Here is a 20,273-nt window from a genome sequence, read left to right as displayed (position 1 = left end):
GGGCCCTCCCCCTCCCTCGGCAGTGCTGGGGACTGAACCAGGGCCTGGGCGGGCTGGGCAGGCGCTCTACCACTGAGCTACACCTGCAGTCCTGGGAATGTTCTCCAAACACCTTATAGACAGGACTGCATTCTAGCGTGACAACACTAACCTCTGCTTTGAATTTCATACTTGATAAGCAGTTTCCAGCCATGATTTGGCCTCACATGGATACTCTCTGGGGGGGTTTATTTGCTTGTTTGTGCAGCTTTAGCAACAGTTTGGATTTTAAAGGTTCCCCGAAGGCCATGCCTTGAGGGCTTAGTCCCCAGCTGATGGAGCCTTCAGGAGCTAGGGCCTGGCAGGAGGAAGTCAGGCCGCTGGACGCCTGCCCTCCTGGGGGTCCAGGGGCCCTTCCTGAACCTTCTGTCTCCCTGTCACCCCGGGGGGAGCAGCTTTCTCCTCCACGTTTTGGGCTGAGCAAACAGATGGATGGACCAGGACTGAAGCCTCCGAGGCCCTGAGCCAAAACACGACCTGCTGGGGATGGAGACCCAGCTTGGTGGCAGGGCGCTGGCCCAGGACGCCCCAAGCCCTGGGCTCCATCTTCAGCAGCGTGGACGGGGTGGTGAGGGGACAACCGACCTTCCCCTCCTTCTGTTTATCTCGGGTACTCTGTCACAGTGACAGAAAGGTGGCACACCCAGGGAGAGAGAGAGCGCCACCAAAACTGCCTGGTGTGACGTGAGCACGAGGAGCCTCTGCCGGGCGCAGTGACCATCTCCTGCCATGGCAGTGAGCAGGCACCGGCCCCACCAGCCTCTGGTCCCTGCCATGTGGGGGGACCACTCCCACCTGGTGATCCTCTGGGGCGCACCTCTGGCTCTCTGATTTCTACTATAATGGAGAGACCACCCCAAATCCAAGTCCCATCCTGGTGAGGAGCATTTTTTCTGGTGTACAAATGGCCACCCGGCAGAGGGCCTGTTCCTTCCTGACAGAATCAGGGAACGGGACGCGTCCTGGAAAGACCTGACACTTCTCTCTTTGGTTCTCCCTGGTCTAACTTGTCCAGGGTTTTGGGCATAGAGCATAGTACACAGTAGGTGCTCAGTAAAGACTGTCCATGATGAGGATGATGATGAAGATGAAGAATCAGACTGTCTTGGCAAAGGCTGACGAGGTAGTTTCCTGTTGAACAAATGCATAGTCATCAGTCATTTATAAAGAAAAAGTTTATTTTCATCACAAGAAGCACACAGACTATATATAATACACACCAACGGAAGTAAAAAAAAGTGCATTATGCATATTCTACTGCAAATTCACAGTACAAAAGATACTGCCTTTAAATATATAATATAAAAAAACAAGAAGAAAAACAATTAAAAAATCATTGATATAACACAACACACAGGAACCCACCAGCAGCTTTCTGAAATACCAAAGACTAACTCTTCCGGTGGTGTCCCAGTGGGGGACCTGTACCTACATTTTGTTGCAAAAGAGTTTAGGACACTAAGAGAGGAAAGCCAGGGTGGCCAGGCGGTAGTCACACCTCTATGAGACAAGGGCACAGCTGTGATGGGGATGGCCGAGGGGCTGGGGTCTGGAGCTTGGCCTGTGCCGCTCCCCAGCTGGCCACAAACCAAACTGTGTTCTTTCGTGGGCTCCCGAGGGACGCAGCCATGGCCGAGGCTGGCCTGGCCCCCGGAACCACAGGTGCTGTTTCTAGCAAGGCTCCCTGGAGTAGCTGTGGACACACCACGTCCAACTGCACAGCGGAGTCAACACGAGAATGGCCTAGGACAGCTCGTGTCCCACACCAACCACCACTGACGAGACAAATACCCAGTCACCAAAGATGAGAGCGCAACAGTCTCCATAAATACACAGTATTTGTAAACTAGGATTAAGGCACTGGATTGTAGAACAATGACCACGGCGTAGGGAGGGGAGGGAGCAGCCATCTTCTCATGCAGCAGGACCCTGGCCAGGACAGCGGCCCATGGGGAGTCTATTAGACGCGGGTGTTGGAGGCGGGGCTGTGGCACCTATTGCAAGACAAGCACAGGGCAGGGACATGTGCAGGGCCCAGGGCAGCGCTGGGCAGCATCACGTCACAATGGTCCAGATGACTCCTCTGTAGCTTGGGTGCCATGGCAGACGTGTGGATGAGATATGACGCACATGGCTGGGTTCTTCTGTATGTGCTCAGGTATGTACGAAGGCACACGCCACACACCATGCATGTCCAGACACCGCAGAGGGGACCCCTTCCCCAGGCACTCAGTGCAGAGCAGGCAAGAGCAGAGCCAGTGGCTAGGTGTGGAGTGAAGCAGCCACCTACACGTGGCCTGTGTCCTCGGCAGCTAACCAGGGAGTAGGACCAGACAGGCGAGGCTGCCCTGAGCTGCCCAGGCATCCTTCCTGATCTACTTAGCACTTCTGCCAGAGGGGAAGAGGTGGCCCTTGGAGAGTTTTGTGTGTTTGAGGGGAGCCCCATTAAGTGGCCATTCAACCAGCAGGGTTGGGTGAACTGAATTCTGGCATGCACCAGGCCGTGGGTTCAATCCCCAGCACCACCAAAAGCAATGCTTTTCTTTTAGGGTATCTTGGGGAAGTTTTTTAGTATGATCTTAACTAAGTCATGTAGCATTTGTGCTCACGAGGGAGGAAGGGTCCCCGGGGATCGGGGTATTCACCAACCTTCCAGGATGGGCCTGGGGACACAGTGCAGGGCAGGGTTGCTCTGCAGGTCTGTCCAACCTCAGCTCTCTCCGGAGGCATCCTCTGGGCTTGCAGGGTGGGGGAGGACTTCAGAACTCACTGGAATGTTCTTGAGCTGGAGAAAGCAGGTATGGGGGGAGGGGCTTGCACAGGGCAGCCTCCTGTGTGCTTCTGGGGAGTGTCACCTGCATGAAGGGGCAAGGTGGGGGCAGGGGAAAGGGCCTGCCAGCAGCAGTGAGCTGTCCACAGTCCAGAGGTTGGCAGGTCCCCAGCTGAGAACAAGGAGGCAAGGAAGGCAGAGAGTGAAACCTTTCTCATGGGAAGTTCAAGCAGCCAGGGCTTGTTGTAGAAGACCCTGCAGTGGCTGGAAGAGACAGAAATGGACCTGGGCCGGGCCAGATCCCAGTCAGAGGAGGGAAGAACTGGAGCTTCTTCTCGACCAGCACCACCTCTGTGCCTCGTGAAACCTGATAATCCAGGCAAACCTGCACCAGCGCAGGACGGGCTGAAGCACACCCCAACTGTGGCACCGTGCGCATGAAGGCCATGTGGCGGGGGATGGGGCCCCATGGGGATATTTCCCTTTTCCCTTAGTTCACACAGGCATTCAAGGAAAATGACCATCACCAAAATCACTTGCCTAGCGCCAATCTCTGCGTCCCTCTCTGCTCCTCTCCTGTCCCTTATGCGGGGAATCTCCCAAAGACTATGGCCAAGCTCTGGCCAAGCTCACGGAGCAGGAGCACACTTTCTTTGCTGAGACAGTGTAAATGTCATTGTCAAGGTGCCTCTGATCTGGCAGAATGCTTTTGTCTTGTTAATGTGACACGGGGGTGTAGCTCAGTTGGTAGAATTCTTGCCTCACATGCACAAGGCTGTGGGTTCAATCCCCAGCACCACAAAACAAACCAACTAGGACGACAATTAAAAAAAAACAAAAACAAAAACAGTGGTCTTGGCCTCTAAGAAAACTTTTCCTCCTTCTCTCCAGGATGGATGTAAACCAAGAAATCAAGAATGCTTCCCCCCATTGCCCTGATGACCTAATATGCTGGCTGTGGTTCCACAACAAATGGGCAAGTTTGCCAGAAGCCAAAGACCCCCTTGTATCTGTAATCTTCCCCACCCCCCACTCTTTAGCTGGTCAAAAGAAAAATTATGGCTTTCAAAATTTAAGTTTTCAAAAACATATCACTATCCTCTACGGAGGTGATAAAAAAACCAACAAAAGCCTATCATCACCAAATCTAAAGAATTATGTTGACACAAAACTTGATCTACTGCGTGAAATTGGATGTGGCAAAACATTGAACTTGGTATTTTTTTTTTTATGCTTTTGTTGGCTGAGGATGAGGGGAAACCCCACACGGTTTCAAATGTAAGTGGATAATCACCTTTTTAAGTGACTTTAACTGACAGTAGTGGGCCGGGCGGGGGTGGGGGGAACCCTACAAAGTAAAACAACAGACTGCAAAAAAAATCATTCAGTGGGAAGAGAGTCCCTGGAGAGGGTGTCTGCAGAAACCTGCGCCCCAGGTGGAGTAAGACCCGCCTGGACCCTGAACCCACCAGGTCTCCTCCAGCACAGCCGCTGTGGGGCCCAGTTCCCACCAACAGGAGATGGCGACTCACGCATCTGCTTTTGGGGCTGCCTGTCCCTGAAGGCTTTGGGTCTCACTGAGCTAATCCAGATGATCCTGCCGAGGGCAAGATGGAACTGCGGGAAGCTTCCGTGATCCCTCCACCACACACTCCTCCATCCTCCACGGGAGACCCTGGTGGGGGTGGGCTGTGAGGCCTGGGTACAGACGGGGGAGGGTTTGGCTTGAGGTGTCCAAGAGCCAGAGGAGGACTTCCAATTTGTCTTACTTTTTCCTACAGGGTCATGGGCTGCCTGGTGTCATCATATAAAACCAGGGTGGGCGACTTCTACGAAGGGTCTGGCAGTACCCACCCAGGGCTTCGGGGGCCACAGGTCCCTGCTACCATTAGTTTATTGTCTCACAACCCCTAGAGAATGTAAAAGCCCTTCTCAGCTGAGGGGGGCTGCACACCAGCCCCTGCCTCGCTCCCAAGCTGCTTCTCTCTCTTCAGGATGTCCCCGCATCTTCCTTGATCGGGGACCCAACCCAGACCGGGTCACACGCCCTGTTGAGCTCACCTGATTCCTCGAGGTGCTGCCCAGAGCGGAGCCCAAGGAGACCTGGGCTGTCACTGCCTCTGCCAAGCCGCCGGAGAACTGGAAAGACAGGAAGCAGTTCTCCCCACAGGAAGTGGCGACTGGAGACACCGAGGACGCTGTTCCCTGTCCTTCCCCAGTCGCATTCCTCTCAGAGAAGCTGCAGCGAGTAGCTCCTGGAGCAGGACCCAGGAGAGGTCTCTGCCCCCGAAATCCCTTCCCTTTCCAAACATTGGAAAATGGGACCCAACAACCCTGAAGGGTGGGCTCCTGGGAGGATCCACCTCCTAGAACCGCAGCCCCAGCACTTCCCCAACCCGACCACGCCCAGTTCAGCAGCAGGAACAGAGAAGCAGCGGTCTGGGGTCCTCGTCCCTGAAACAGGGGCGCTGAGGGTATTGCACACGTTTCCCCCAACTGACCCCAGTGCCGACCCAATGCCTGTCAGCCGCACCAGAGCCAGGGCGGGTGGCGCTCTTGGGGTCCCCACCAAAGGAAGCCAATCTCCCTGGAAACCCCTTTCTGACAGCAGCATTCCCTGGGACGAGCCCTGGGAATCATAGTATTTAAAAAACAAAAAGCACAGCGAGAACAGAGGTAGGACTAGGCTGCCATCGCAAGTGTCTTTGAGGGTGGGATGAGCTGGGAACGTGGGCCACAGGGACGGTGGCGTCACCATGACTCCTCTTTTGCATGTTGCCATAAAACATTTTGGATGTGTGCATATCTGAACGTGCTCTTCTTGATTCGGTACTCTTCTCAGAGCCGGGACTTGGGGACAGAGTCCTGCGTTTCTGACAAATCCCCGTACCCGGCACCTCCCCTTCCTTCCTGTGCTGCCGTGTCTCCTCCTCTCCATGGCAAGAGCGGGAGGCTCAGGTGACTTGGGTTCTTTACGACAAGTCAAGATGTAAGAGGCGGGTCAAAACCCACGGGGGACAAGGGAGGGATCGCATGACGAGTCTGCTGTGGGTCAGCTTCTGCTCACCCAGGAGGGGCTGTTCAAGTTTCCTGGGGCGCATTTCCCTGATGGCTTGGAGGCCGGGTTCCTGGGGACGGCCTGGGGGTCGGCGAGGGTGGAGGCGTCCGCCTCGCTGGACAGGTCCTCTGTGGAGAAGTCGAGGCTCCCGAGCTTGGCAAGAGAGTGGGAGCGCTTGAGGGGGGACGACACGGTGAGGCCGGCCAGCCGCAGCCGCGTCTCGATCTCCTGCGTCCGCTGCTTCACCAGCCCTGGCTTCCCGCGGACACTGTGGATGCTGTCACTGCTGGAGCTGCGGGTCATGTTGGAGCTGAGGGACGAGGAGGTGGGGGTGTGGCAGATGGTCCTCAGGAAGTCTCTGGAGAAGGTGCTGGAATGGTCCAGGCGGCAGGGGAGGGGCGGGGGGCTCTTCAGCGAGGCTCCTTCCACGGATTGGGGGGCGGCTTCTGGCTTCTCATCACCCCCCGCGTGGCCAGGCAGAGCTGGGGGCCCAGGGTCCTGCGGGGCGGCGGGCTCCTGGCTCTCCTCGGGTATGCTGGCCTCCAGCCGGCCGGGGGCGCTATCTGCGGGCAGACTCTTCAGCCTCTCCAGCTCCTTGGTGTGCTTGCGGACCAGGCCGGCCTTCTGCAGCTGGATGATGGATTCCTGGTGCTGCATCAAGTAGCTGTTGGTCGTGGGCTTCTCGGATTCGCTACTGAACAGAAGCCTCAGGTCCTTCGCAGGCTTGAGATCTTTCTTGGGTGACAGTTCTTCCTTCACCACTTCCATGTTGGGAGGGTTCTTATCACAGTGAGAATTCTTCAACAGGAGGGACTTTGGCAGGACTCTGGGGGTCTCTCTAGAAGGTTCTGAAATGCTACCTGTTAGCTCCGGAGCAGCTGCGGCTCCAGAGCTGCTGGCATCAGGTCTTCTGGAACCTGCTGGTGGTAGGAAGGAGGACACGTCAGCCACGCCAGAGGCCGGCTTCTCCAGACCTCGGGACCTGCTGGACATGTGGGCAGCAGGCGAGGATGTGAGGTGGGGCAGGAAGGCCGGCTGGGTGCAGATGGCGGGAGCACCTGGGTCCTCACACCACTCCCTGAAGGCCTCGGGAGGTCCACTGGCTGCAGGGTACATGCAATCGGCACAGGATTTATAGGATGGCTTCACTTTGTTCAGGATCCCAAACATAGCATCGTGCTGCAAGGGGACAAGAACACTGTGAGACGGAGCACCGTCAACCAGGGAGCAGACACAGGAGGAGGGCAGGCAATGCGCGGGGGCAGACCTGGAGGGGCACCCCTCACTGCAGTCAGTGGGAAACAAGAACTCCTGGAACCCACCTGACTGTGACGACGCAGGTCAGAGAAACCTCAGAGACACAGAACCAAGACCCAGAAGCTGAGGCCCAATACCTGGGCGTGGGTTGCATGGCCAGGAGGGTTGAGGCAGGGCCTCTGGAACCTCCCTTCTCACCTACACAGGGTGCCTCTTGGACAGGCTGCGGTGTCCCGGGGAAGTAAGGCACCTACCCTGCTCAGTGCCAGCTCACGGCACTGAGAATGAAGTGAAATAGCGAGTCGGCTGCAGAAGCGGAGCTGGGGGTTTTCCCCTTGCAGAAATAATTTGCATTTGGGGAGCACGCAGCCCCTGGATGGAGCCCTTCCTGTCCAGCCCAGCTAAAGGAACGGTACTAGTCACGGTCTCCACAAGAAAGGGGGCAAAGGGCAAAGACAGCGTTTGGAGACCCCAACCCAGACCTAGACACAGGTGCCTCCAGGCCCAGCCAGACCCACAGAAGACGCCGTTCACACTGTTTCCCAGGGAAACCCTCTGCTATCCGGAGTCTTCTGCCAGGTGGGGCCACCCTTCACCCCCTCAAGTGCCAAAGGACTGACTAGTCGGGAGTTGTTCTTCTGGGCTGAGGTGGAGGCAGGGAGATGGAGGGCAGGCGAGGGGACCAGTACACTGCCCCGCGAAGTTCTGGAATGGTCTGAAATGAAGCCTTCCAGGCCGAGGGCTGGAGGAGGTGCTCACGGGAGGAGGGCTTCTCCCTGAACCTCCAGAGCTGCGCAGACTCGGTTTCCCAAGACAGGAAGTCCTGGTGGCCCAGCACTGGAGGAGGCCCGGCCCTGCCCTGGAGGCTGCAGGGGATGTGCGGTGGGCATGGGAGCGGGCCCTCTTAGAGGACGTCTCTCTGCCAGGAACCCTGGGTCGGCTTCTGGGTCCACCAGTCGACCCTCAGTCTGACAATCTCAGGGACCCTCACCATAATGAGGCCTAATTCTTGAACCAGAATTTTCTCTCAAGCTCTAACCAAAGGGCTCCCATGTTCTTTCTTCTCACATCTGCAAGGAAATCTACTGTGGAGGGCTGGGATCAGGTGTGAGGGCACCTTTCAGAGTCAATGGGGCACAGGGTGGGCTCAGCAGGTGTGCAGGGGCCAGGATTGCCACATGAAGTCCCTCCCCTGGCTCCCTGCACAGCTGCTCCCCTCCGTCACACCACAGCCTGTCGTCGGCATGCTGACCGCCTGCGGCATGCCTCGCCACATCCCTATGTGTTCACTCTCCACTCGCCCCGCTGAGCTGCAGGTGCGCGGGGGCCATATGAGTGCGCCCTACCCCAGGCTGGCTAGGCACCATGGTAAGTGGGGGTCAGACACGGGAATGAATGCTCGTCTCGGGGTTCTGGAGGTCCTGTTTCCTAGGTGATGTCACATTCACAATCTACCCTCCCAGCTAAGCCCCTCCCCTTCTTGGGCCAGTGACTTAGCACCATGCGAGCCGACTGGTGGCACCACTGTCCTGCAGAGTGGTCCCATGCCACCTGTCTTGATGGGTGTTTCCTCTCAGAGGGGAGTCGTGAGTGTGGGGGGACCTGGAATCCTACCTGGTTGGGGGTAAGTTTTTGATTTGGAGTTTGCCAACTGCACCCCTCCACTAAGCCAGTCCCCACTCCTGGGCTGCTGCCCGCTGAGGGCGCAGGGAGACGGGGGCGAAATCAGGGGGGACCTGAGTGAGACACGGGCAGAGGTCCACCGTGTTCCACACCATCCACCAAGTACCACAGCCGTGGAGACAGTGGCGCTCGTGTCACGCACTGGGACATGAACTGAATATCAGACGCCTGAAGATGTCAGGCACATTTAAAGGGGGTGACAGTGTTGTGGCTCTGCTACACACGAGAGCACTTAGCAATGATGACACCTCGGGAACTTGTTTCAAAACAGTCCCGAGGGAGGAGGTGTGGGAGGGTGAGGCGACAGGAGAAGAGCTCTGCCTCAGCTCCTGTGAGGTGGGCGACAGGTTGTTTTACATTTTACGAAAGGAAAAAGAACCTGAGTTGGCGGCCCTGCTCCAGGTGCCAATAAGGTGCCTGGGGCAAAGACAGCTGCAGGGGTGCAGGTTGTTCCCCAAGGACCCAGAGTCACTCGGCTGGTCACGCTGCCTCCCCGCAGCCCAGAGTCACCGCCCCGCCTACCTCCAAGTCCTGGGGGCAGCTCCTCTTGCTGTTGTTGTTGTTGAGGTTGCCGCGCTCCAGGAGGCCCCGCTCAGGCTGGACCGAGGGCCGCCCCCACCTCCCTGCGCCCGGGCCCTCTTCCCTCTCCATCTCCTCCACCTGGGGCAAGGGGCCACTCCGGGCTTTGGGGCTCCCAAACTCTAGTTTCTTCTTCACATCCTTCTCGCAGAGTCCAGCGCCATCCTGGGGGTGCCTGGCGGGCTTGTGGGCCTCGGCGGGCGAGGCCTCTTCCTCCAACAGAGCGTCCCTCTCGAGATCCTCCAGGTGCACCACGCTGCCGCCGTCCTCAGGAGGGGGAGGCAGGAGGGGGTCTGAGAGCCTCCGGAAACAGCAGGGGAGAGCGGGCCCTCCTGGGGCCCGGCTTCCTTGGAGCCCGAGCTGGGCAGCATTGTCCAAGCAGGGCAGCGGGACATCAGGAGTGCCATCCAGGGTCTCCGTCAGGAAGTCGCTGGGCTCTGGAGGGTCTTCGGAAGGCGGCTGGAGGCTGCTGTCTGCCTGCTGGCCCCACAGCTTGTTGTGCCGCTGTTTGCTGCGAGGAGAGAGAGCAGAGCAAGGTGAGCGCGGGGGACAGCACCCAGAGGTCCTGACAGGGGACGGTGGGCACAGTCCAAGGTCAGCGGGGTGCCGGGCTGGCTCTGCCGTGCTTAGGTCATGCCTCTCGCTATCACTGTCAAGATGTGCGAGGACCCTGAGTCACCATGGCTGCACTGGAAGCTGCACACGCATGTGCCTGTACCAGGGGATGGCGGACATGCCAAAGTGGCCTGAATGGTAACTGACCTGGTGTTTGGTCCCCGCCCACCGTGTGAGCGTAATCGTGCCACTTAGGTTTCTCTGTGGCAGGAGAACACTCCCCCTCCCACCCACACTGCAAGGACATCAAGGGGGTCAGGGCAGAAAGTACTGGAGCTCAACTGACCGACAGAACTACGTCCACAGGAAACACATGAAAATGATTGGAAAGGTCCTAGAAAATCGTGGATATCTGCGCAGGTCAAAGATCACAGGACGATTTCTAACGCTTTAAGAAAACCCTAAACCCTGCCACCCGACCATCTGGAGTGTCCCACTCAGCTGTGTCAGCCATGTCCCTGGCCCTGCAGTCACCACCCCCATCTGCTCCCGTAGTTCCTGTCACCTTACAAGACTCAAATGCCACACCCAGTAAACACGGCGCTGTCCTCCCCAGCCCCTGCCACCAGGACCCCAGCTTTTCTCTTCAAACCTGACCACTCGGGGCCACTTACAAATGGGGTTCTGTAGTATAGCATGCTTTCTTGTGACTGGCCTGTCTCACTCAGCATGATGCCCCAAGGTCCAACAGACTGTAGTAGGTGCCAGAATTTCTTTCTTTCTTTTCTTTTTCTTTCTTTTTGAGACAGCTCTTGTGGCTTTGTGCAGTGGCAGCTTCATAGCCAAAGAGGTTTCTCTGAGGTGTGGTCACTGCTAACTGAGTGAGGCCTTGCTGTGGTATCCAGGCTGCCCTTGAACTCCTGGGCTCCAAGGACCTGCCCGCTTGGCCTCCAGTACTGGGATCACAGAAAGCCCTTTCCTGGTGGCATCTGCCACCTCACCCAGCTACCCTTGCCTTCCACTGTAAGACAGAGAGATGTTCCACGTACTTATACACTCTCCAGCTGAAGACCCCCGGTCTGCCCCGACCTTTTGGCCACCGTGGATAATGCTGCTGCCCTGAGGGTAGAAATCTCCAAGTCTTTCAGTCCTTCTGTGATCTGCTGGACCTATAGTGACTCCGCTTTTCATTTTCTAAGGGATGACCACAGCCTGTGGCAGCGACATTCAGGTGGGATTAGCTCTTAGCTCAGACGAGGGTGCTGAGGCCCAGGGAGATTGACCAGCCTCCCTGATCACCCAGCTGGCCGGTGGTGGAACCTGGCCAGTCACTGGGGCTGTCCTGGGGTTGCCTTGCTGGGAGACTGGCTCGCAGGCCTTGGCACAAAGCAGGTGCTCAGGAAACAGGACAGGCACATGCCCACCACGCAGCAGGCCGGGCCCTGGATGGGAAGTTAGGCCCCATTCCCTCCAGCAGCAAAACAAGCTTTGTGTGCGCGCCAACAAAGCCAAAACAGACCCCTCCTGGAAACTACTCATCAAATCCCAAACAATGGCGTTTCTCTCAAGCCAGCTCCCCCTGCGAGGCAGACTGACAGCTGCCGAAGCCGCTGGCCAACGGGAGAACTCTGGGACGCGGAGCAGGCTGGCCAGTGTGGCCACAGGGTGCTGTGCTCAGTCTGCCCTGCCCTTGCTCTCCAGGGGGCACCCACCTTGCGTCCAGGATGCCTTCATACTCAGACAGCTGCCTCATGAAGCCTGCATTGGGTCGTGTGACGCTTCGCTTTTGCTTCACGTAGTTGTAGGCTTTCTCCAGGGGCCAGCCGAACTCCTTCATGGCATAGGCGATGACGGTGGACGCCGAGCGGCTGACCCCCATTTTGCAATGGACCAGGCACTTGGAGTGGTTCCGCCTGTAGGGGAGGGAGTGGTGTGAGCAAAGTACTGGAGTCTTTAGCAACTGCCTTCTCTGGGCTTTACCCACTGAATTTTTAAGCCCCAAAGTTGTCTCATGGCACAAATCCTGTTGGAATGTCGGGGAGCAGATTCCATACGCCCTCTAAGGGAAATAACTTGGCTGCAAAACCAACTAGCACACAGGAGGAAGTCAGGGTCAACTGGCCCTGGCCTGCTGTGGGACAGCTCCAAAAGCAGCTGCTTTCAGACATAAAGTGGATCCTGCAGTCACTGGGACAGGCTGGCCACCGAAAGCCCTTTCCTGGGAAGGACCGGGCAGCTAAGCAGATGGCCACACAAGCCACTCAGCTGCTCCCGCAAACGCAGACAGTGAATGAGCTGCTGTAGAAAACGGGGTCAGCCAAGCGGAACTGCACGGGGAGAGTGAGATGCTCGCCGGACACAGGCCCAGGGGCAAGAAGAACCGGACTCGGCCAAGACAGAGATGGGCCGACCTGCCGCGGGCCAGGAGGCAGCTCAGGCCCAGGTGCGGCTGAGTGACAGCTACAGAAGGGCCAGGAACTGGGACGCTCTACACATCACCTTGGAGAACACCGGGGGACACCTGGCTGTAGGGGCCGAACTCATCAGTCCAGAAGGCGACCCCGGGGGAGCAGGTGCTGTTTCCTGTACCCCAGGCTTAAAGAGAGCGAGGATTTGGTAAGGACGGACGTGCAGCTCTGGCTGGAGGGGTACGAGGGAAGGGGGAGCTTCCCTGATAGCATATCCAAGGGGGAGCCCTCTCTGTTGTGGACTTCGGTAAGACAGCTGTTCTGCAGGGGAATAAGGCAGGGACAGAAGGAGAGTGGGAACATGGTGGGAACCCTGTCTGGGGCAGCGGGCCGGCACCCCTGTCGCCTGTGCTAGGCACACAGGAATACCTTACTTGGGGAGTCACACAGAGCCCTGAGGGCACCCTCCCCAGCTCTTCGCCCCCAGGGGAAGATTCCACATGCACTTGGTGCTGAGTCCTTGCCTAGAACACCACAGATGACAACAGGGTCATGCCACCAGGACAGAAGGAGTTTGCCAGAGAGCAACCCAAAGGAGACGAGCACCCGCTGTCCCCTCTGGTGCCTGGGGTTCTGCAGCCAACACCAAAAGTCCCAGGGACAAGAAGACGTCCTCAGCCAGCAGCCTCGAGGCCTGCCCAGCACCCCCCAGCCCCCCCAGCCACCGCCCTCTGTGGAGCCACGCCCCCTCAGACCAGGCCCCGCCCACTTACTTGGCTTTGTTTATAAAGTGATATGCTTCGTTCCAGTGGGCAAGGAGGTCCGTGGTCTCCTCGTCGTACACTCGGATGTTATGATATGCAAACAAGCCAGGGAAAAAATTGTCTATTTCTCGAGTGACATTTAAAATGTAGTCAACCCTGCAGTGAGACAGATAGACAAAAAGTGGAGGATGAGAAGGAGGGACCACGAAAATAAAGCAACACAACACCAGCAGAGAAAAAGAAATACACATGAGGCACATGCTCCTGGTGGGACGTCTGCTTTTCCTTGATATTGAATTTCTGTCAGGTGCACTGGCGCTTGCCTGCAATCCCCAAGATTCAGGAGGCTGAGGCAGGAGGATGGCAAGTTCAAGGCCAGCCTGGGCAACTCAGTGAGACCCTGTCTCAAAATAGAAAAGGGTGGGGGTATAGCTCAGTGGTAGGGTGCCTTGTGTTCAATCACCAGCACTGGGAATTTTTTTTTTTTGTATTTCCTGTACAAAATGAGAATGTATTATACATATACACACAAAACCAAAAAGTACCTTGATTAGAAAGGTCTTACAAAAAAGAAAACTCAGTTTGAAGCATTGAAGCATTGCTTAGCAATCTTAACTATGGAAAGTAAACATGTCTCTTAAATACATTTCTAAATTCCTTAAAGTTTCAAAATTTATAACTATCAGTAGTATACAGTGGCATTAAAAAACCAATCTCCCAACAATCTACAGTCTTAAATAGTTAAAAAGCAGAATAAAACCATCCATTATTTAAGTTCTTGGGAACAGTCTTAAAGCCTTTTGAAACAAGGCAAGATATAAATAAATAAGAATCTGAGGAGTCTGCTGACCCAGATTCTGTAGTTCTCTAACCTAATCAGTATTTTCACTTCTAGAAGACCAAAATAACTTCGGGAGTTAGAAAACATCTCAAATCAGTTTCTTAAGTGAATACTTATCATGCACTCGAAGAGCTTTAAGAGTCATCTATTGATTCCCAGCAAGACAGAAGCATAGAGTCCCAGCCCACATTTGAAGAATACTCTGTTGAAAGAACCCATCTTAACCAGTAGTTCTAAAGATATATTTTAAGATTTGTTTAGTCTTGGTTTTCAAATGTGGTAATTTAAGAATGCCATCATGTCAGACCCAGAGAATGGTGATTTTGTGGCTGTGTTGTTGTTGTTGTTGTTGTTTTTAAAGTGCAGACATGTGTTCTTGAAGGTCTAGGTTTAAACATTTTTCACTCTTATTGCTGAGCATTCTCAGAGACCCTGGCTACTGAGCTGCAAGATTCCCACCAGGCCCAGAGGTGTAACCTCCAATAGAACCAGGAATGGGCCAGGTGTCAGGGCTGCTGAGTGGCCTGACAGCCCACAGAGATGTGCGGCCCTGCAAGGAGCAGCAGCAGCTCCGCAGGGCGGCGGGGCAGGGTGAGTCCAGGGCCTGTCGGGTCTAGGCTCTCGGACGTGCCACCGGAGTGTGATTTAGGAGGCTGCTCGTGACCCACACAATCACAGACTCCACAAGATCTCAGATCCATGAATTATTCAGAACATGGCATTTTGAAGCACATCTGTTTAGCTATGCAAATCAGCCCCTCCAGCCACTTCAGAGACCAGGGTGCAGGCAATTAGAGGGGAGCCGGGCCACCTCGGCAATAGAGGCGGGCATTCCCAAGCTGCCTGAAAGGACAGGGGAAGACAAGGGGAGCAGACTCACCCTGAGCCCTGCAGCTCCTCCAGGTTGGACGCATTCCATTCAGAGCCCTGGGGGACAGATCACACAAACCCCGTGAGTGTCGCAGTTAGCCCCGGAGCTGCTTGTGGGAGGCGCAGGTGCCCAACCCTGGACGGTGGGTCTGCCGGCCTCAGAGACCAGAGGACGAGGCTCATACCCCCGTGGGTTCCCAAGGCCCTCACAGATCAAGAGGTGACAGTGAGGGGGAGGGTGGCCCTTGGCCTTGGGGAGAGAGCGAGTCCGGGAAACTGCTTCCTTCCCGGGGGCCATGGTGGGGCCCTGTCACGGAGGCCGGGACCGTGACCTCCTCACCACTAAGGACAGTGGGAATCGTGTCCCTTCTCTGGGAAGCATTCTGGCAATAGTTTAGACGTTCCTATCCTCTGACCCAGTGATTCCACCTACAGAAAGCTCCCTGAGGAAACGGTCAGAACTCAGAGGACGAACAGTGGAAACAGCCCACAGGTCCAACAGGAAGAGGCCGACAGAGCAGTGATCTCCTTACAACAGGGCCCTCAAGACAAGCAGCCTTTTGGAGGCTGTTCAGCGGCCCAGGGAAATACCATGTGAGGAAAACAAAAAATACAAAGGAAAGCAGAGCACAGGGGCACATCGACCGTGTGACCATCTCCCTCTCGTGTTTGAAACGCTGGGAGGCGTGAAAGAGGCCCATCGCAGGGCCTGAGTTCAAGGCCCAGCCCCGAAAAACCCCAGATGCCCCAAACACAGAGGATGGGAAGTGGACACAGACTGCTCAGAGACCAGCTCTGGTGTAGGAGTGCTTGTTTCTTCTTTAGACGGATTTATTTTTCCAACTTTCTACAACATGTGTTCATTTAATTCTTTTTAATACTTTAAAAATAAAAATGCCATTGTTCAAAAATGAACCCTGTGACACACAAACAACATGAAAGGGAATAAAAGCAAAAATGACCACTTTGTTCTTAGGTGACTTGGAGGACACAGAGTCACAGAGGGCAGAGGCACCCAGGGCTCAGTCTCCTTGATGCCCCTGTCCTAAGCTCCTGGTAGGGCCCTCCAGGATGGGGCCCGGCTGGCCGTGTGCGGGGCGGCTGCACTCTGGTATTTGACGGAGTCTCAACCATAAAAATTCCTTTAATATCTCTCATGGAAAAAGTGACATAAAGTACCAAACCACACCGAAAAAATAACCATGGCTCTGAGAAGGCCATGAGCACCCCCTAGCTGTGACCACCACCTGTGGAGAGACAGGGGGAGTGGCCCATGTCAGTTTCACCAGGACAGGGTCAGGGCCCTGCGTTCCCTTGGACCTTCCCAGGCAGAGCCCCCTTGTCACCCATCACTTGTCTAAAACACAAATAGGAAGCCCACCAGCACAGGAGGGTTAGTCCTGTGAGCACCGCGCCTTCCCTATCTGTGCAGCTATCCTGACAGACACAGAGCTCGGGCCACTCCTGCAGGCGGGGAGCAGCCACTGGCGTCTGCAGCAGGACCCCCCCTTGGCTTCCCGGGAGCGCTTTTCCTCAACTCATGGCTGCTGTGTACAACAGTGTCCAAGGGAACGGCGCTCAGTGCCTTCAACAGGCATCTTACTGAATCCTCACAATCATGAAGGATCCAGAAAAAGAGGGGAAAGAGACTCGCTCCAGGTCACAGAGCAGGTGAGGCAGGAGGGTCCGGCCCTCTGGGCCGACTCGCATTCCACCGCGGCCTCCCGTCTAATTTTAGCAAGGCCGTCCTCCAGAGTCCCCGACGCTGAACACTGGCCAGCTGCCTTCTGTGGAGACTCACGGCGTGGGGACCTGGGAGCAGAGGCCGGAGGGGCGGGGAGTCTGCACACACTGTGCAGAGCCTCTGTGACCAGGCGACCCTCCTGATGGGCTGCGGGCAGGGCAGCGGAGGAGCCATCAGCACCATCCTGCCCCACTGGGGATGCCTGGGCATGGTGCTGGGGCTCAGTGGGCACGTGCCCACCACCAGCTGGGTGTTCATGGCCCATGAACCACTCGAGGGTATCTGGGTGGGACCTGTGTGTTAGTGAATGAAGACAAAGAGCCCTGAAGGTCTGAAGACACTCGCCAGGTGACTGCCAGGTGTGCCCAGACCAGTCCCCGCAGCTCAGCTGGAGCCACTTCTCAGACACCCGGCAGGGCAGACCATGGGCTGCAGCTGGGCAAGGGGGTCCGAGCCAGGGTGGGGCTGCCTGAGCTGGCATCCTGCCTGCCTCCTCCCTCTGACCTGCTGCGAGCGCCAGACCAGGAGGTCTGCCTTATGACCCCAGACCGGTACTGCCACGGCTGTGCCTCTTACGAGATAAAGGTGGTCGAAGATGAGGGAGGGCTTGTCCATCTGCCCCAGGATGAGCAGCATCTCGTTGTCTATGAACTCCTTGAACTCTTTCAGGTTGCAGTTCATCTGTTTCTCCAACTCATTACGGATCTGTGGCGTGGGAACATCAGGAAAAGTGATTTGTTAAAAAAAAGAAAAAAAAAAAACAAAAAGTTGCCCACCTCCAAACAATTAAGTCATAATTAGCTTTAAACGTGATTAATTTAAACAAATTGAAGCAGTTTTCAAAAAGGGTGCATTTTTCTTTTTTGTGTCCAGAGGAAGGCATCCACAGCACCCAGATGTGGTGGGAGGGATGTGGATCACCCAGCCTCCAGGTAAACCCTACTGGGGGGCGTTTATTATTTTGAATAAGGAATGTGATTTCCAAGGGATCTTTTCTGAGTTTGAAGCACTTGCTTTTTTTTTTTTTGTACCAGAGATTGAACCCGGGGTGCTTAACCACTAAACCACACCCCCAGCCCTTTTTTATATTTTATTTAGAGACAGGGTCTTGCTGAGTTGCTTAGAGCCTTGCTAAGTTGCTGAGGCTGGCTTTGAACTCTCGATCCTCCTGCCTTAGCCTCCTGAGCCACTGGGATTACAGGCATGCACCACCGCACCTGGCCAACCACTTATACTTTAATAATTAAATAACAAAACACATCTTAATGAGAACCTAAAGTCAGTTTCTTCTTGTTTGGGAAGGCATTGCCACATGATTTCTGAAAACATATTAACTGAGCCAGGTACAATGGTGCACACCTGTAATTCCAGTTACTTGGGAGGCTGAGGCAGTAGGATTGCAAGTTTGAGGACAGGCTGGGCAATTCAGCAAGATTCCATGTCAAAATTAAAAATTTAAAAAGGATGTAGCTCAGTGGTAGAGTGCTTGCCTAACACATGGGATTCAATCCCTAGTACTAAAAAAAAGAAGAAAGAAAACACCTAGTTTAAGCTGCCTGTCATAATTCATTGCATTCCTTGAACAACAGATAAAAAGCAACAGACAGAATTTTAAAAGTGATCAGGAAAACATTAAAAGGCGGACAGAAGACACCTTGCTGGTCGGCTGCGATCCCGAGCAGGAAGAAGTCAGCTGGCTCTCTACAACACAGGGCAGCGGGGGCGGAGAGGGAGAGGGCCTAAGCTACACGCTCCGGGTGAAACCAAGCACCTCATGGAATCGTGACCAAAGGTGACACAGGCGAGGCTCTGAGGACTCCAGAAACACGTCCACGCCCCACAGCCAGTAAATGGTGGCCCTGCTGCCAGGGCAGAAGGGGGCCGAGGGGAGTGTGTCTGGGAACAGGTCCTGGCCTGCTGCCGCTGCCCGCCCCCGGCCGGGGAAGGAGCTCTGGGAAGAGGGCTCTTACTTCCTTGGAGGTGACGTTTTCGAGATCCTGGCTCATCATGATGCTCCGCAGCTTGGCTTTGATGAGGCGCTCGGTCCTCTCCCCTTCAGTTGGCCTGGAGAGAAATGCCGTTTAGGAAGGTGCGCGGCTACGGATGCTCAGGTCCCAGGTCGCAGGAATGCGGCAGGGACTAGCGAGGTCGGCTCTGGGTGTGCATGTTCTCGGGTCACAGAGGCACTGGCGCCCACCTGGACAGCACATCGGGAGGTTTGGAAACCCACTCACTCAGGCCCCACGTCGGTGTCAGACTCTTAGAGCAGGACTCTGGACCTGCCAGGGGAGGAGTCCCACACCACTGGGTCTCTGCCTCTGCCTGGCCACATGGGGTGGGCGGCCTCGGCAGGCCGTGCTCCTCACCTCCTTCTCACAGTGAAGGTCCAGGCCTCCCAGCCCAGCCTCCGCCACAGCCCAGCCCAGCGTGAACAGCTCTTGGGCCACATGGGCCAGGGTGACCCTTCTTCCCACAAGGCCCCGTCAAATCCCTAAGCTTCGATCCTTCTCCCCGTCCCTTCCATTTCCTTGGGCCTCCAGTCATCTGGCCACTCTGCTCTGTACAGTCCTCAGAATGCAGCGTCCCAGGGACACAACACGCAGGGGAGTGGGCCCTGACCCAGGAGGGAACAGCTCCCCTCTCAAATCAGACTCAGGCCCAGTGGTGCGCCGGCGGCCACACGAAGGCCACGTGCTTCACTGTCCCTGCTGCCAACGGGTGCTGCCCTCAGGACAGAAGGACCCAAGGAAGCAGGGGTCACATTCATGACTCTCCTAGAGCAGAGGAAGTGACTTTCGGGACTTAAGGAACTGCAACCGACAGAGGAAAGGCCCAGACACAGAGCATCACCCAGGAGGGGTGAGAGGGGCAGCTCATTCCCTTGGGGGTTTGATGGAAACGAGGACTCGTTCCCCAGAAGTACACTCCCCAAATTCATCTATGATTTTTAAGGTGTGTCACAAACTCTCCCCACAGCCAGGCTTCCTGGGGTCCCAGGTTAGAAGCTGTTTTGTTTTTTTGGTACCGGGGATTGAACTCAGGGGCCCTCAACCACTGAGCCACACCCCAGCCCTATTTTGTACTTTATTTAGAGACAGGGTCTCACTGAGTTGCTTAGGGCCTCACTTTTGCTGAGGCTGGCTTCGAACTCGCCATCCTCCTGCCTCAGCCTCCCAAGCTGCTGGGATGACAGGCTGCACCAAAATGCCCGGCTCCTAGAAGCCCCATTTTAGAAGCTGGTTCTGGGAAGGGAATGCTTGGCCCAGGGCTGCAGGGAGGTGTTTGGGCAGGTGCCGCACATACTTGTCCACAAACAGGGCTGGGGAGTCAGGCCGCGTGGACTCCAGGTCCTGCATGGCATTCCACTCGTTGATGCAGCTCTGCTCAGAGCTGATGCAGCTCTCGTAGTAGGTGGCCCAGATGAGCGCCACACCCCCTGGGAAGTAGTTGTGTCTTCGGGCCACCTCGCAGGCCTTGTGGAGCACCTGCAGGGCAGACCTGGGTGGGGAGAAGGCCAGGTCGGGAAACCAGGAGAAGCACGGCCTCCCTCCCCAGGAGGGCTCACAGGGCAGGCGTGGGCCAGTGCACAAGGACTTAGCTCCTGGAGTCCTGCTTACATACGAGGGCGTGTGGGTGACACGTGGCAGCTGGAGACGGACAGCTGCCAGGTCCCAGAGCTAGCCTCTGCACATTCACCTCTGCTGA

The 20,273-nt window shown here is 55.9% G+C and overlaps 1 protein-coding gene across 9 annotated transcripts in view; it reads right to left on the bottom strand.

Annotated features, from left to right (window-relative positions):
* Positions 1-211: 211 nt before the first annotated feature.
* Ssh1 (slingshot protein phosphatase 1) overlaps positions 212-20,273 on the bottom strand; it is a 60,096-nt gene continuing 40,034 nt past the window's right edge. For 5 of the 9 annotated variants that reach the window (XM_058585552.1, XM_058585553.1, XM_058585554.1 and 2 more), the window contains 8 exons: positions 19,872-20,066; positions 18,539-18,632; positions 17,145-17,273; positions 14,835-14,881; positions 13,123-13,269; positions 11,654-11,854; positions 9,330-9,897; positions 3,997-7,046 (listed from right to left, as the gene is read on the bottom strand). In XM_058585552.1, the coding sequence (XP_058441535.1) occupies positions 5,862-7,046; positions 9,330-9,897; positions 11,654-11,854; positions 13,123-13,269; positions 14,835-14,881; positions 17,145-17,273; positions 18,539-18,632; positions 19,872-20,066 (2,566 nt within the window). In that variant the 3' untranslated portion in view covers positions 3,997-5,861. Of the gene's footprint in view, positions 1,171-1,196; positions 2,034-2,688; positions 7,047-9,329; positions 9,898-11,653; positions 11,855-13,122; positions 13,270-14,834; positions 14,882-17,144; positions 17,274-18,538; positions 18,633-19,871; positions 20,067-20,273 lie in introns of those variants that run through there. The other 4 variants (XM_058585549.1, XM_058585550.1, XM_058585547.1 and 1 more) reach the window with 4 other exon arrangements.

This window comes from Marmota monax, unplaced genomic scaffold, assembly GCF_021218885.2.
Source record: "Marmota monax isolate L192 unplaced genomic scaffold, Marmota_monax_Labrador192_F-V1.1 WCK01_AAM20220418_F8-fsc00269, whole genome shotgun sequence".
NCBI lineage: Eukaryota > Metazoa > Chordata > Mammalia > Rodentia > Sciuridae > Marmota > Marmota monax.
The sequence above is the reverse complement of the archived record's forward strand: the minus strand, read 5'-3'. Positions and strand labels throughout refer to the sequence as shown.